General features: G+C 35.8%; 2 protein-coding genes across 6 annotated transcripts in view; one reads left to right on the forward strand and one right to left on the reverse strand.

The window, feature by feature from the left end:
- Positions 1–18395, forward strand: part of LOC147842591 (uncharacterized) — a 496599-nt gene that overhangs the window by 194689 nt on the left and 283515 nt on the right. The gene's annotated exons all lie outside the window — the stretch shown is intronic.
- Positions 1–18395, reverse strand: part of phf19 (PHD finger protein 19) — a 62260-nt gene that overhangs the window by 16953 nt on the left and 26912 nt on the right. For 3 of the 4 annotated variants that reach the window (XM_087263496.1, XM_087263497.1, NM_001128526.1), the window contains 4 exon segments: positions 16663–16812; positions 14999–15068; positions 4431–4516; positions 899–994 (listed from right to left, as the gene is read on the reverse strand). In XM_087263496.1, coding sequence (XP_087119622.1) covers positions 899–994; positions 4431–4516; positions 14999–15068; positions 16663–16812 — 402 coding nt within the window. 4 annotated transcript variants of the gene reach the window in all.

The following is an 18395-nucleotide window of genomic DNA, read 5'->3' on the forward strand; positions in this document are numbered from 1 at the left end:
TTTTCAGATAATAAATGTGTGTGTGTGTGTGTGTGTGTGTGTGTGTGTGTGTGTGTGTGTGTGTGTGTGTGTGTGTGTGTGTGTGTGTGTGTGTGTGTGTGTGTGTGTGTGTTTGTATTTAAATTCAACCATCTGTCTCCTCTAACCTGTAAGAATAGTTTCACAAGAGTATTTTATTCTATTACACATATTATTTAAATCAAGCCTGTAAAAACAGGGATGTTTTTGCCACCACTGACTCTATTTAGATTCAGAATTTCACAATCTTTATTCCCAAACAATTCCCTGTGAATGTTTTCAGCAACACATGAGAGTGCAAACCTTTGGTGAGTTAAAGCACCTCTTTGTAAAACTATGTGCAAATTTTCTGCATAAAAGCGCAGTATAACACATCTGCTCTGACCCATCATCAGAAACAAAACAGAACAGAGTTTATTATAATGTAACCAGTGACACAGAGAACGGGGTATACGTCTTTCCATTACAAATTCGTCACATTTAAGATCTGATTTCTTTAACATACATTAACAATACGACAGTTTATTTTACCCCAGTATTTTCAATGAAGTTTCTGCACTAGCCTGTTGCTCCTGATGGCGCTTAAGTCTACATAATCTTTCATCCAGTTTTTACGTTTGAACAACTAAATGAATAATTAAGTCTATTTAACTGAATGTACTTTTAATTGCATTGCAATGTTGATGCTGTAACAGGAAATAGTCACATTAAGCTTTCATTGGAAGTTTATAATTTTCTGACATACACTAGCTGTGCATAGAGCACATTGGCAGATATAAAAAACAGTCCAAAGATTTTAGTGATCATTTAGCAAATACATACAAATGTTTTGTTATCTTTTGTTAATGGGGAAAAGAGATGTGAAGGGACTCAAATGTACCTGAAGTCATAGGAGACGCTGGTAGTGGCAGAACCAGAAGTGCTGGCCGCATCAGTCGAGTCCTGGTCCAAACTGAATGTCTGTCCTGAGCTGGTACTGAGAAACAAGTAGAAGAAGAAAATGGCAATTTGGTTGTGCATTTTTATCAGGTTTATTTTTTATTTTTTGTATTTGTTATTATTTTATTGTTTTAAGAAAAAGATGTCAACAATGGTATTGCTAAACATTGACATACTAGTTTTAACTGCTTATTTGTAACTAGTATTTGTAATATTTAATACATAAATAACTGAAAAGAATAATATATATATATATATATATATATATATATATATATATATATATATATATATATATATATATATATATGTATATATATATATATATATATATATATATATATATATATATATATATATAGTTGAAGTTGAAGTCACAATTATTAATTTTGTGTTCTTTTTTAAACATTTCCCAAATGATGTTTAACAGAGCAATGAAATTTTCACAGCATGTCTGATAATATTTTTTCTTCTGGAGAAAGTCTTATTTGTTTTATTTGACAAAATTATTATTTTTTTTCAATCGTCAACAGAACAAACCATCGTTATACAATACCTTGTCTAATTAACTTATCCTGCCTAGTTCACCTAATTAACCTAGTTAAGTCTTTAAATGTCACTTTAAGTTGTACAGAAATTTCATAAAAATGATCTAGTAAAATATTATGAACTGTCATCATGACAAAGATAAAATAAATTAATCAACCGTATTCAGGTACAGAAATTGAATAATCACAATGCAAAAAAGCTTTTCTTACTTTATTTTGTCTTGTTTCTTGTCCAAATATATATATATATATATATATATATATATATATATATATATATATATATATATATATATATATATATATATATATATATATATATATATAAAACTTCTTAGACCAGGTAAAAATATTGTTTAGTTTTCACTGTCAGAAGAAATAAGTGAAAATTAAGATACTTTTTTGCTTGTTTTAAGGAAATGATCTGCCTCTGGAGTAAGTGAAATAATCATTTTTTTGCTTTGAATTGTAGATATTTCAACTAGAAACAAGAAAAAATTACAAAGTAAGAAATGTTTTTTTCAATTGAAACTAACTCTGCAGTGGATCGATTGTATTTAGAAAGCAAAACGATCCAACGATCCAACGAATTAACAAACCAGGCTACATCACAGTGTGTTATGGTTGTGTAATAGCCATATACGAATATGAAAAGAGAATTATGAGTAGGGCAAAATGTCATTCCTACCAATAAATGTGTTTCATTTCAAATTCGAAAGTGAAAGCAAGCTGAAATATTACAGAGAACAGTTTATACCTCAGAAAATTTGTCAGAAATTACTATCTGATAATTATTCAATATTTCAATCTTATTATTTTTTTTTTTATCTTATTAATTTCAATCTGGTTTTGTTCATTTCTGCACTGCACTGAAGAAAGATCAACATTGATCTGCTTCATGATCAGACTGCACTCTCAGTTCATCTGTTATTTCTCTCTATAATTTAAGCCTATAATGCATAATTCTGGCCAACGTTTTCATAATAGATTAATTCAACAGATAGATTTTTACAAAACTTGACAATAGAAATGAGGCTATGTATGAGAAAGTTTTTTTTTTTTTAATGGTTAGTGTTTAAAGAAATTGTGCTATGCTAAAGGTATGCTGAATAAAAAGTGTATGTATACTGTTATGTTTGGCCTTTAACACATTATTTAATATATGTCTAAGAAATAACTATTAACTTCTCTTTTTGTGGGGCCAATAAAAATGTTTGCAGGGCAAGTAAAAATCTTAATATTAGAAAAAAAAATCCTTAGCTTTTATTTTTTTATATATATTTTATTACATAATAATAATTTTACTAATATATTATTATTATTTATTTATTTATTTTTTTAAATATATAACATAATATATTCATTTTATAGTTCTAGTTCTAACGACTAAATATCAACACATTTTAAAACAGTACAGTAAATAAATAACATTTAATTTAGTAATCAAAACTTCTCACATAAAACAGCACATTGAAAAAAGGAGCGTCATTTCAATTTGGCTTTAAGTTACTAATCTTATCTTTCTCGACTTGTTTAATCTAGCTGTACCCCAGAGGCCAAAGCAAAGGCTACTGAAGAATACAAAAGAATACAGTTGATCCGACCTGCTGCTTGCTATTCAACACATTATACAGCACTGGGATTGTGACTATAACAGAGTTTATCAGGACTACCATTCAAAGCATGGCAGTCATTAACCACAGTTCACGGCTTTGTATGATGAAACCCAACGTGCCCTTTTTATTATGACCGAAAACCAACTCCAGATTTCTCCTTTATACTCTTCAACAATTCCTTTTAGACGGCCGATTGCGCCTCTGAAAGCTTTGCGCGCCCCAATAGTGTTTCCAGTTCTCTCATTATTCAGGCCTGTTTGAGAGACGATAACCTTTACAGAAAAGTATAATTAAATCGCTTCACCCACCGTGTTGATAAAAAAATGTGGGGGTTTTTTTCCGTTGTGATTGGGGAAACAGTGAGAGACCTTTCTGATATTTCATAGGGAAATGGATGCAAATGAGCGCGATTATTCGAAAGCCAATAAATAGATGCTTAAGGATTCAAATCAAAGGTAATGAGGAAAGGTTAAGCGTGCCGTGATGAAAGCAGACTGAATTTAATTGAGACCTCATTATGAACATTGACTGAAAGGCGACAATTAATTTCTGGTGCTTTTTTTTACCACAGGTGAGACAACTTTATCATAAAAAATGAAGGCCAGACGTATCGAATGAGCCATCAAAACCCAAGCATGCAGATTTCTGTATTAGGCGTTTAATTGTTACGATGCGCCTCAAGGTTTTGATGCATTATGAAGTCACTAAAGAGGACAAGGGTGAATAATGATCTAGCAGGACAGTGTTAAACGATCTGCATGTTTAAAATGCAGTGTTCAGAATACATGAGTGACAGGATTTGAATTCATTAAATCTTTTATTAGCATTAGATGTGGGTGGAATGACCAATAATTTATATAACAGTGTGTGTGTGTTAGGGCTGTGCAATATTTAAATATTTAAATATATTTAAATGTAAAATATTTAATAAGATTTTAATTTATAGATATTTAATTCATATTTTATTATACAGTATATGTACAGTTTTTAACTTTATTTATAATTAAATTAGTTTTGATTATAATATGGTTCTGTTTTGTCATTTTAATTATTATTATATTTTTTAAATATGTCTATAAATAAAAAAATTAAAAACTAAAAATTAGATCAATTTCAGCAAGTAGTTTAATTTTTTTGTTTTTTGTCAACTTCTTTGTAAATGTAATTTCAGTTTGAGAAAGTCAAATATTGAGTCAAATAGTCAAATATTTAAAAAAAAATATAGTGCAATAAAACAGTTTCACATTTGTGAATGATTTAGCCACAAAACAGAAAAAGCCATCTGTGTGAAGTATGAAGTTGAATTTACCTCTTCAAGCTCTGAAGCTCGTCCAGCGTGAAGTCGAAGATGTTGGCCATATGATGGTTGGTGCTCCAGCTGGAGGTGAGGTCATTCTACAATGACATCACAAACAAAGCATGAAATACTAATGTTAAATTCATTATGCGGCATCAGCTCTTTGTCATTAGGATGAAGCCGATAATCACAGCTTTGATTATGATGATCAGAGCCGTCATGGCTGTTACACTCAGTCTAATGGCGTGTCTGAAGTTTTTCATGGCATTATTAGCTGCTCTGCCTGCAGTGTCGAGATCTGTGATTTAGCCTGGAGACTGGAGACCTCAGGAGGATTTGTCCGTTAAATGCTTCAGAGGATCAATGTAATCCTTTTGAGAAAATGCAGGAAGAGAGGGCCGGGGAGCGACAAACTAAAAGTAGCATCAATTGAGAGGTCTGAGATATTGAAAAAACTTCTTGTTTGGAATGTTAAAAACTTAACTTTTTAAAAATGTGTTTTTTTGTGTGCTGGCATGTCACAGATAAATAAATATGACACCTTAAACTGCCATATAGGTGGTGACGAGTCCATGTCTTAGTGAGTGATTCAATGATTCGGTTTATTAAAATGATTCTTTAAAAGATTAATACATTTCAAAACATTGATTCATTTAATTTCCTAGATGGGTTGCGGCTGGAAGGGCATCCGCTGCGTAAAAACTTGCTCAATAAGTTGGCAGTTCATTCCGCTGTGGCGACCCCGGATTTATAAAGGGACTAAGCCGACAAGAAAATGAATGAATGAATGATTTTTTTAAAAACAAAGAAAATAAGGTGCTGTTTCCAAAATCACCTATAAGATGTCTGAAATCACAAATTTCAGATACACATACCTATATAGTTTGTAAAAAGCAGTATGTGAGCTGATATGCATGTCTAAATTCACAGTATTCGATAAACAGCAATCTAGAAGTACGTGGATCACACTTTACTATCCCATGAGGCCACAGAAGAGAATTTATGAATTAGAGTAAAGTGATGCAACTGACACAGAAAGGTGATGTGAATATGGCAAATGGAGAATTTAGTATATCCCAAATCCATTCATACCATATAGAATGTACTATTCTATAGGTCATGAAGTAAATTCAAATTGGGATGTAGTACCTACTATTACTATAGACTATTTTGAGGGATGTAAACCAAAACAATGGTCCCAACGTATTTCCTGTTCTACATTTTTTTATTTCTATAGCTCCCAAGAATCCAAAAAGAGCCACATATTGATAAATAATGTTATGATAGCTGGTTTAACATTAAGTTTAACATTAAGTTATGATTTAATAGCCTCTTGTTACAGTTATGCAATTGTTTGTTAAAAAGCAGGAAATGTTTATTGGCCAATGATATGACCACATTGAAATGGTCTATAGTAGTATGCAGTTTCAGATGCAGCTCCCTCTATAATAGGTACTAAACATGGCTTGAAACTACTTCACAACAAGGTCCATGTATCAATGAAATCATAAGTCCACGGCATTTGAAAAGTAAGTGAATAGAATTAAAAAGCCTTTATTAACATTGCTAGAGTGGCGTGGTGGCACAGTAGGTAGCGATGTTGCCTCACAGCAAGAAGGTTGCTGGTTCGAGCCTCGGCTGGGTCAGTTGGCATTTCTGTGTGGATTTTGCATGTTCTACCTGTGTTGGCATGGGCTTCCTCCGAGAGCTCTGGTTTCCCACACAGTGCAAATATATGTGCTATAGTTGGGTTACTGCTAATTGTAAATTATACTGGAGTTTTAGAGGCAGCTACTATTACATTCAGACATTTTTTGATGAACGCTTCGTTCCTCTTACGTAAGACCTGTTCCTTGTATAATCTCAAACTCAATATTACAAAAAAGGAATACTAAGTCACTATTTTGGAGATCTCCAGGCATGCTTTAGTTAGATTTTTTGTGAAGTGACATAATCTTGGCTGCCACATTGTTAAAAACAACACTTACAACATTAATTTAGGTAACCCATATCGCAAAATCTAACCCTAACCCTAAACTACCTACCTACTTGGTCAGTAGCATATCATTTTTAAAGCAGCTTTGAGTGCAGCTAATTTATTTTCCTAGCTTGACTAGGGTGTCATTTACACGACAAAGATTTCAGTCAAAAAAAGAAACCTTTTTCTTGTGTTTTGCTAGATAGTTAACATGACAATGGTGTTTTGTGACTAAAAATGTATAAATCTGAAAATCTATTACAAATTTTATTACAACTTAAAATTTTTTTTTGAAAATGCTACCATTGTCATTTCCATTTAAACACCCGAAAACTAAAGTTTTTGAAAATTATGGTATCATGTACACTCACTGGCCACTTTATAAGGCTCACATGTCCAACTGTTAATACAAATCTCTAATCAGCCAATCACATGGCAGCAGCTCAATGCATTTGGGCATGTAGACAAGGTCAAGACGACTTGCTGCAGTTCAAACCGAGCATCAGAATGGGGAAGAAATGTAATTTAAGTGGCTTTGAATGTGGCATGGTTGTTGGTACCAGCCCGTCTGAGTATTTCAGAAACTGCTGATCTACTGGAATATTCACGCACAACTATCTCTAGGGTTTACAGGGAATGGTCTGAAAAAGAGAAATTATCCAGTGAGCGGCAGTTCTGTGGGAGCAAATGCCTTGATGATGCCAGAGGTCAGAGGAGAATTGGCCAGACTGGTTGGAGCTAATAGAAAGGCAACAGAAACTCAAATAACCACTCGTTACAACCGAGGAATGCAGAAGAGCAACCCTGAATGCACAACATGTCCAAGCTTGAGGCAGATGGGCTACATCAGCAAACGACCACACCGTGCCACTCCTGTCAGCAGGAACAGGAAATTAAGGCTACAATTCACACAGGCTCACCAAAAAATGGAAAATAGAAGATTGGGAAAATGTTGCCTGGTCTGATGAGTCTGCTGCGACATTCAGATGGAAGGGTCAGAATTTGGCGTCAACAACATATAAGCATAGATTCATCCTGCCTTGTAACAACGGTTCAGAGTGGTGTTGGTGATGTAATGGTGTGGGGGTTATTTTCTTGGCACACTTTGGGCCCTTTAGTATCAATTGAGCATCGTGCCAACATATCAGTCCAATAAGGCACCTTTCGTATGTGATGGAACGGGAGATTCACATCAAGAATATGCAGCCGACAAATCTGCAGCAACTGTGTGATGTTATCATGTCAATATGGAACATATGTTATCAATAATTGACATGATCAATATGTTATCATGTCAATTATAGAGTATGTGACAGTGTTGCTGCTCAAGTGTTTGCTAATGTTAATGTTTAATCATTAAAATGTGGATTTACTTCACATTACAACCAACAGCAGAAATTCATCATATACACACTAGGCTTGGGCGGTATTACGGTATTATGGTATACCGCGGGATCTAAAAATAGCAACGGTGTCAGTTTCAATACCGTTATACCGTCATAAAATATGAAATATCCTTTATTTAATGCTTACAAAAACGTATGTGTGGTTGTCATCACGGGACAGTGTGGAGAAGAGAGGGAAAGGAAGGGGGAGAGGGAGGGAGAGAAGGGGGAGAGGGAGGGGGAGAGGTGACGTGACGAGTCGCGCTTCAAAGTGTCCTGCAGTTTGGCAGTTTCGACTGAACAGAAGGGAGACGTGGTTAATATGAACGAGAGGTCTGCATTAGAGCTGAAGATCTTTGACCGAACCCGGCGAGACCCGAAAAAATCCAAATCCCTGCATTAAAATCCATACCTGCAAAGGTGAAACAAATGATGACGAAGTAGTAAAAAAAAGAGAATTTTGACGGCGGTCAAGTCAGTCACTAGCTCAGAAGGAGCGGTTATTCCAGCCGCAGGTATTTCGCGGTCGCTCATACACTGCGTATTACGGTAGAGCCCTAAACCGCAAGCTGAAAGGGTAAAAAGAAGAGGCCATTCGCTAAAGTGAAACTGCTGTCATGAAAAATTAAATGCATGTTCCTGACTGGTAGAAGATGAACAAACAATCCTACCAAAAAACTTGCAAAATCAGCCGGATCAGAACTGCATCTCGACCTGTAGCAGCAGGAAAGGGTGTTCAGCTGCTGGACGCACCATGAGTGAGACTGCGCTAAAGCCAGTAGATTTAATAATGTTCCTCCACAAACACACGTAGCCTAATCTTAGTGAGTACAGGGTTTAAAATGATACATAAATATTAATTAAACCATATAATCATAATGTAGACAGAGCATACAGGCTAATGGTGGCATTATTATTTTATTATTGAGCTTCACCGCCGCCCTAATGCCAGATTGTGAAGAGAAGTGGAGAAACATCTTGCAGAGCCTTTAACTAAATTTCGTTATCGCCAAAATACCCGTCATCATTTAGAGTTTATTTTAATTTGATTTGTTAAGCAAGATTACTTTTCATTGGTGTGTAGGCTAATTTAAAGGCTAAGTGCATGTACCTAGACCTATAGAGTGCTGAGATGTTACGATGTTACAGCTGTAGGACTTATTTTATTTCTTTGTTCCAACTTTCAAGTGGCCTATAGTCTACGCTTGTTACGAATAAATGATGTTAAAACATATAAATGACTCATTCTTGAAAAAAATGCATTAGAGCTGTGTGCATGAGCACATTTTAATGTAGGCTGTGAACGGGTTCGCGCTGTATAAAGCTGTCAATCAAAATGTACCTGTCGGACTCGGGACCTATCGGGTATAATTGCTGTTCCGCGGGAGCCGGCCAGATTTCTTACGGTGTGGGAGTAAATTTCTGAATAAATCGCGGGGAGAGATGTGTGTGTGTGTGTGTGTGTGTGTGTGTATATATGTGTAAAAGGGAGAGAGAGAGAGAGAGAGAGAGAGGGGTGCTGTGCGTCGCTTTGCGCTCTCTCTCTCTCTCTCTCTCTCTCCCTGACCGCGAGCCTAAGGTCGCATAGAATGTATTCAGTTTCTGAATGGTTTAGGCTTAAGCCAACAGTTTGGTGACGCTGTCTGAGCCTTACGTCATAATTTTTTTTTATTACGCCGGTAATACCGGATACCGGGGTAAAATATGGAGGCGGTTTGACGGTATCAAAATTTGGATACCGCCCAAGCCTAATACACACACGACATTCCTAACAGGTACTTTCTAACACTTCCTAACAGGTAATGTTTACCAACATGTTGACAGTGCTAATGTCACCGACTCGGTCCCAGTCATTCCCCTCGCTGGCCAGCAGAGGTCATCATCACCGGACTTCTAACTTTACGTCATCCACTTACACTAACAGCATGCACACCTACAGCTCATTCAGTTGATGACCCACTCTCACACATATAAGCAGCAGACACACTCCAGTTCATTGCGAAGTCTTGTTCTGCCCCGGCTAACACTACTGAGCGTTTCTCAGCCTTGCCTGTTTCCCTGTTGCTACCTTGCTTTGATTATCGACCTTGTCCTGCCTGCCGCCTGCCTTGTACCTTTGCCTGAATCCCGACTCTGATCCATGCCGCCTACCTTGAACTCTAGCCTGCACACTGCCTTTGACCCATGCCTGCATACTGATCCTGTGTTTACCTGCCACGAGGCCTACGACCATATACTACTGTGTTTGATGTGAGTTCGCACACGCATTACATCTGTGTGCTATTTGTTATTAAACTGTGTTTAATAAAAATACTGCAAATGGATCCCACTGTGTCAGCCACTTCGTAACAGCTAAATACTAGCCTAACATATGCAATACAGAGCTTTTGGTCGTTTTTGGTAAACGTTGTGCTGTAGATGTGAAACTTTTCTACAACACAAGGGGAAAAACTTTTTACGTTGTTTTTTCATCAGTGTCATGTAAACGTAGCCTAGAGAGCAACTACTTGAGATCATAGTAGCTTGTAGCCTAGCTTTCGATGTAGCTTCACAAAAAATGAATGAAAAAGTGAGGGAGAGAAGAAGCAACACATCAGAAAATAAGGAGAAATGCAGGGGCTGCATGGCAGCAGGTGTCACAAAACAAAAAGAGGATCACCACAGGGTGCAGAGACATGCTAGAGAAAGCCAGGAGAAGATATCGAAGAGAAAACTTCACACAGGTCATATTTAAATCGGCTTTAAGTCTGCATACAACAAACCTTAAGGAGAAATGGCTTAAAAAAAATGAGCAGCAATTCACCAGGCAGCATGAAGGCAAGCTGGTGAGGGATTCGAGAAACTTTAAGAAGTGCTAGAAAATACAATCTGAATATGAGAGGCTAGGATTTGCACTGACAGGTCAAGCATATAGCGCAACTTTGCCTGCTCATGAATCTGAGGACTGCACGAACTGAATTATTTAGTCTGTGTGTGTGTGTGTGTGTTCTAGTGATAGATCAATATATCAGCTAGGTCAAGTTTCCCAACATGGGGTTTTTGAGCTGATAAAAAGCTAATAATTAATTAAAGCATCAAATATAACGTTATAATACTTTAAAAAAGAACATCTAAATAAAACAAAATACATGTGTATATGTTAACGTATACGTATATGTATATATATTTGTTTACGTATTGACTAATGAACATTGAACAATGTCATTGAACATGCAAATGTGTGGTTAAATTATTAAAACTGTACTTGAAGTGGTAATTCAAGCATATTTAAGTCAGTTAAGTAAAGACACTAACAACATTGTGAAAGGATTTCTAAGAGTTTTCAATTATTTTGATCAAAATTAGGGACAATTTAATTTCAGCAGTTTTGATAATGTTTTATGTTGTCATTCAACATTTGCACTAAAGTTTTAATGATCTAGTTGCAAAATCTAAAGCACGTGGCACAAAAGCGTGTCTGAATCTAATTTTGCTATTTTAAGGACGGAACAATAGCCTCTGCACCGCAGCGCATGGTCTATCAGAGTTGTGCTTATTCTCTTATTGAGTTATGGGTATGTTTTAATTATAACGTGCGTTATAACAATCAGTCTCATCTCCCATTCCCTTAAGAGTCAGTTTCATTGTGCACATTTGCTATTTACATGGCGGACTTTGTAAGCGGAAAAACTGAATGCTTTACTAGTGAGAAAACAATTAAACAAGCCATCTATGAGGATAAAGATCGAACTTCCTCCATTCGGCCTCTTTACTTTCTCTTTACTTTACTTTTACTCTTTACTTTCATGGATAAGGATTCGGTGATGTACACACTCCACTAAAGACATCTATTAGCCTACATATTTATTTTGTTTGTTAAGCGCAATGATTTTTTCAAAACTATTTCTAAATTCAGTTATTTCCAGCAAACACATAAATAAACAATAATAACAAAATGTGGTAAAAAAAAAAAAAGAGTTACATCCAAACACACGTCCTTTGTCCCGTATGGTCCAAAACCTGACAGGTTAAAACAAATATAAATATATATATATATATATATATATATAATAAATAATACTGCTAATAATAACATTATACAAACGCAAATTGTCATGAATACACTTTGAAAATCCCCCCGAGATAAAGAAGGCATGGAGGCAGTGGTTTTTATATTTGTGTAGTAAATAATAAGAAAAGATATTTGCGTATTGCTGTACATCCTGTGTGTATTAGGCAATGTGTACTCGTTTAAGGAGCAGAACTAACATGCTCTGCGCTGGACTTTTAGTCTGTTTTAGTTCCTCAAAACAGCAACGCACCAACAATGTGCCTTAACACACCTCCTTTCTAGACTGGAACACCCATGAACAGCGTGGTGCAAAACGAGGAAATTAGGGTTGCGCTGGTCTGAAAATAGCATCTTGTATCAAGTGTATGATAGGGCCCAAAAAGTCTTGAATTTTGGTACATTTTTTAAATGAATTTGAAAATAGTCTCTAATTCTAACAACGCTATCTCACGGCAATTGAAAGCTTTGATTTTGTGACTAATTTGTATGAGTTTGTATGATCTCATTCATAAATTTAGTATGATTTGCTCCTCCCCCAATAACGGATGGGTTTAGGGGTGGGGTTTGTGGCCATGCCTCCTTTTTAAAATCATATATTTTTGTACAAATTAGCTCGAACTACGAATGAGCCATTAAAGGACCATGACACCCCCCTCTTTCGGTTAAAGTCTACTTCAGAATTTTTTCAAAAGATGCATGATTAATGGGCGTGGAGCTCCGCGAGCATCGGGCAGGAGTGGGCGTGGCCAGCAGGGGAGAAGGGGAGCGAATAACTGCTGTTGTCAGTTAGCTCACAAAATGAGACACAAAGAGGAGACGCATGAGTTTATAGTTTACATAGTTAAAATGCAAAGAAATGAACAGTGATTTAATGCCCTGCTACATTTGTTATTCGTAATTTCATATACAGACAACCACAATTTATATCATTATAAAGATAATCGTGTTCATGTAAACACTATAAATGAGGACTTCTCCCTCAATCCCCGTATCCAGCAGACTCAGTGCAGCAGGTCTCCTGACCCGTCTATTTTAACCATTAACCCTGCTGGTAATCTGGAGGATTTAGGCAAACACAGCAGCACGGCGATGTGTCTGAATGTGAACGAACTCCTGATTAAAGACAGCGTCCGCCATTCTCTAATTCTCGTGCTGCTCTCCCGATAAAAATGCTTGCAGCACACACACAGCTTTGCTGTATGATCGGCCCTGACAAGATCGCGGGGGAAAGCATGCAACAAACCCCGTGGATGATGGAAACAAACGCATATGAGCCTTCATGAACGGCTAAATACTGTGTCGTGGTTTCCGTATCTCTCAGCTCGAGCTTAACACTGGCAGGTCTGGCAGGTCTCATGAATAATTAAATAGTTTTTCATTCAAAAATAAAAACTACTATTTACTATTTCCAGGGTTTCGGCACCACTGTGATAAGGTTCTTCTTAGTTGTGGGAAAAAGAAGACAGGGTCGGCGATTCAGGTAAATAGTAGCCGCCACTGTCTCAACCTGCCCCCCTACTTTTCGGGTGTTCGATCATGGCTTCCCTACCACAGTTAAGTTTCCTCATGAGATCAGGCTGTTCTAACCACAGCTGTGCATTATATTAGCAGCTATACTGGTATCAGCCAATAAAATTTTTTTTTTTTTTTCAGCTTTAGTGGCTCAGCAAGAAAATTATTTGGCTGATATCTTTAAGCCAATAAATTATGGACTATTTCTGCCAGTTGATTCAGTTTAGCTGTGTGCTGCTGGCCTTAAGAATTTTGATTGGTGCCATTTTGGCAATTTGTAAATGGAAAGAAAGATTTTGATGTTTTCTTGTTTTATGCAGTTAAGAATTTTATCTAAAATAATTTGTCCACTGTATTTGGTTCACCTTAGTTTTCGTAATTAGGCTCTCAATTTTATTTTTTGAAGATGTATATTTATCAGACTATTAATAAGTTATCAGACTATCAGACTATTTATCAGACTATTAATAACTTCTGGCTGGGTCAGTTGCCATTTCTGTGTGGAGATTGCATGTTCTCTCTCTGTGTTGGTGTGGGTTTCCACTGGGTGCTCTGGTTTCCCCCACAGTCCAAAGACATGCAGTATAAGTGAATTGAATAAACTAAATTGGCCATAGTGTGTGTGTGAATGAGTGTGTATGGGTGTTTCCCAGTACTGGGTTATGGCTGGAAGGGCATCCGCTGTGTAAAACAAATGCTGAAATAGTTAGCGGTTCATTCCGCTGTATTGACCCCTCAAATAGAAACTAAGCTGAAGGAAAATGAATGAAGGATAATTTTGAATTATGAAGTATATTTATATATCAATGAAGTATACTTTGATAAACAGAATGGTAAAAACAACTAAAATAGCATTGTTTTGTAAAATTAATGTTACTGTTGTCACTTTTATCTAATTAAAATACTTTTTTAAAGTAATAAAATAAAATCTTATTGGCCACTTTTGAATTTTAATGTATGAGCAAATATCCATTGGACTGACCTCTCTAGGTATCAATAAATCAACCACTAATAAATAGGGCTGGGTTGATAAACAATATTACAGTATATCAAATCACAATACATTTTATGTCAATAAAATGATAAGTTCTGGAATTTTTTACTCTATATTGATTTAGGAGCCAATCTCACAGCAGATTTTTACACAGATGCACCATATTTTTGTCAGAAAATATGTTGCACCATGTAATGGACCCTCATTTTTTTATTTGTGGCTTCAGTCATTGTTGGGAAACTTTTAAAACTGGAAGCATTAACAACTGATATTGAAATATATATCATTATCGTTCAATATGGAAAATAATTATCGAGATTGTATTTTTGCCATATCGACCAGCCCTACTAATAAATACATTCATACAACATTCAAAAATAATGTTAAAAAATCTAATAATTCTGAGTATGTGTGTTCATTGGCATCCATTGCTTGGAATTCCTCAATCTAAGACTGGTCAATAACTAATTTTCCTCTAAAATACAACTGATTACAAGATCCAGTTGGTCTTAACATAGTGGCTGTGCAACAATGCAGCTCAGAACCTTCTTTTATTACAGAGCAGTGGTCACTGTAACACACACTGTAAGACAGCAGACAAGAAAGGTCATGCTATACGGCTGGTGTGGCAATGAAGTGTTACCCAGATGAAAAGCTTACGTTAGGAATAGCATCTTCCAGCAGCCACTTGGCCCTCTTCTTCCTCCGCTTCTCTGCAGGATCAGAGTTACTGCAACACAGGAAAATGATAAACATTTTCTCAACGTAAATGAGCAGAATAATGACTGAATAAACTCTCTAAATAAACAGTCAGTGCATTATCACCACCCACTAAAAGTGTTATTAAAGATGCGAGAGCTGAAACTATTAAAACAATTACAAGGCGATGTGGCTGTTATTTACTGCAAGCAGTGCGCAAATCCTAAAGGAACACCACTTTATTTTTGAAAACAGCTTCATTTAACAACTCCCATCGAGTTAAACAATTGAGTTTCACCATTTTTAAATACATTCAGCCGATTTCTGGGTCTGGTGGGAGTGGTTTTAGCTTACCTTAGCATAGATAATTAAATTGGATTAGACCATTAGCATCTTGCTTAAAAATTAATAAGCTTTTTTCTATTTAAAGCTGAACTCTTGTGTAGTTACATTGTGTGATAAGACTGACCAAATTAAAAGTTGCTATTTTCTAGGACGATATGTCTAGGAACTATACTCTCATGTATAATATGTGTAATAATCAAGAAACTTTGCTGTGGTGCCATGGCTGCAGCAGGTGCAATGATATTATGCAGTGCTTAAAAATCATTGTGACCACCTTTTTGCACAAGGAGCGTGCCTTACCACTATAGAAACATTTCTGAGAGATGATCCAGAACTATTTTTAATTGCTGCATAATATCATTACAACTACTACAGCAATAGCACGATGGCAAATTTCCTTATTATTATTATTAAAATAAAAACTTTCCATTTTCTGCCAGTCTTTGTCACTATGGAACAGCAGAAGATTCAAGCTTTGAATAGAACCATTATCTAAACTTAATTATCTAAACTTACCTAAACTCTTTGGTCATTATTGAGTGAGACAATTATTTTAATAATGTAATGTGTATTTATATAGCGCATTTTTATTGTGTATGGCTGTACACCCAAAGCGCTTCACAATCATGAGGGGGGGTTTCTCCACATCACCACCAGTGTGCAGCATCCACTTGGATGATGCGACGGCTGCCACAGGATAACGGCGCCAGTGCGCTCACCACACACCAGCTATTGGTGGAGAGACAGTGATAGAGCCAATTCGGTGGAAGGGGATGATTGGGAGGCCATGATCGTAAGGGCCGATAGAGGGACTTTGGCCAGGACACCGGGGTTACACCCCTGCTCTTTCACTAGAAGTGCCATGGGATTTTTAATGACCACAGAGAGTCAGGACCTCGGTTTAACGTCTCATCCGAAAGACGGTAATGGTCTAATCAGATTCAATGATCTATGCTAAGCTAAGCTACAAGTGCTCCCACCAGACCTAGAGATAATTTGACAAGATTCATACTAATGGTAAATAGAAACTGTTTAACTCTATTTCCAAACAAAGTGTTCCTTTAAGTCCCTTGGTAAAATAATAAAAGCTTTTATTTATGATCAGCCGACTGGATAATACACAAAAAGCCAATTAATTTCAATTTTATTGTGATAGATGTCTTGATGACCAGTCTCATGGATGAGTTTGTTTCCATCAACTAGAAGCACAGTTAATAAAAAAGAGGCACTAGAAAGAAAACAAAAGGTTGTCAGAAATGCTCAGAGATTGTGAAACTAACCTGCTTCTGCTGACTGCTTTTTTGCGTCCCCTATGTGCATCACTTTTTTGGGCCTTCTCTGGGTACAACTTAGATGGAGGGTTAGGAGGGACCCTCGTTCTTAGTCGGAAAATGCATTTCCTCTTCTTGATCTCCTTGCCGCAGAGAAACCTAAAACAAAAAGAAAACAAAATGTCTTAATAATAATAAATTTTAAAAAAAAGTTTAGACCCCCCCAAAAACATTTTGTCTTTTTTTTTCAAATGCTAGTTAATCAAAATAATACTTATTTTTGTTGTCACTGAAAAATCAAGGTTATTGCATGTTTCTACTTCAAAAATAAAAAAATTCTCATATCAATAAGAATTTTCTAGACAAGTAAAAAAGTTGTTGGCTGCGTCCAAAATCAAATACTTCCCTACTATATAGTACGCAAGCTGAGTAGTCGGAATTCATAGAATTCGAGAAACAATATGCAAGAAGTACCTACATGACCTACTTCTTCCAGTGAGATTCTGTAGCCTTGAGCAATCATAAGCACGTGATTCTCTCGAAATTAGTTTAAAAATAAAATTCAATCAACTACAAATCCTAAATCTATAAAGAAAAACAGAAATTTTGTAATTACAGTAAATGCAAGTTAGTTAGTTTCTTTTTTTACATGGCTATATACAGTTGAAGTCAGAATAAATAGCCCCCTGAATTATTAGCCCCCCTGTTTATTTGTTTTCCCGTTTTCTGTTAAACAGAGATTTTTTTCAACACATTTCTAAACATAATAGTTTTAATAAGTCATCTCTAATAACTGATTTATTTTATCTTTGCCATGATGACAGTAAATAATATTTGACTAGATATTTTTCAAGACACTTCTATACAGCTATATAGAAAGTGACATTTAAAGGCTTAACTAGATTAATTAGGTTAACTAGGCAGGATAGGGTAATTAGGCAAGTTACTGTATAACGATGGGTTGTTCTGTAGACTAGCGGAAAAAAAATGCCTAAAGGTCTAAAAAATGATGTTCTTAAAATGGTGTTTAATTTTTTTTTTAAACTGCTCTTATTCTAGCCGAAATAAAACAAATAAGACTTTCTCCAGAAGAAAAAATATTATTAGACATACAGTGAAAATTTCCTTGCTCTGTTAAACATCATTTGGGAATTATTTAAAAAAGAGAAAAAAGGGGGCAAATAATTCTGACTTTAACTGTATGAATGCATCAATCAATTGAAAAACAACATAAAAATCTGTTATATATATATATATATATATTATGTATCATAGATAAGTTGTAACTGGTATAAAAGCCACATTTTATCATTTGATTTTTGTTCACTTCCAATTCAACAGTCTAAAGGGAAATTAATTTAAAAATTAAATATCAAGCCAAAAGCATTATGATATTTATTTCATAATAAACATTACTAGGGTTGGGTAGATAGATGATGCCATTGTCCATCGCAGATAGACATCACGATGCTGAGCTGGTATTGCGATCCATCGCCCTGCCCTCTTCGCAGCAGTAACCCTCTCGCGAAAAATACACACATCCCAATTTACACGAATACGTCTGAGTTTTAAAATGGCATTTTAGAATGAAAATTATCCACATCCACACTGACGTTTCATCTAGCATTTATGAAAAGATCTCGCCGTCCACACTATACCGCTGAAAACGCACATCACGTGACCACACACACACACACACACAAACTCTGTCATGCGTTGCAGCGTCTGAACTCCAGCAGTAA

This window comes from Danio rerio, chromosome 8 (genome assembly GCF_052040795.2).
Source record: "Danio rerio strain M-AB ecotype USA chromosome 8, GRCz13ab, whole genome shotgun sequence".
NCBI classification, from domain to species: Eukaryota; Metazoa; Chordata; class Actinopteri; order Cypriniformes; family Danionidae; genus Danio; species Danio rerio.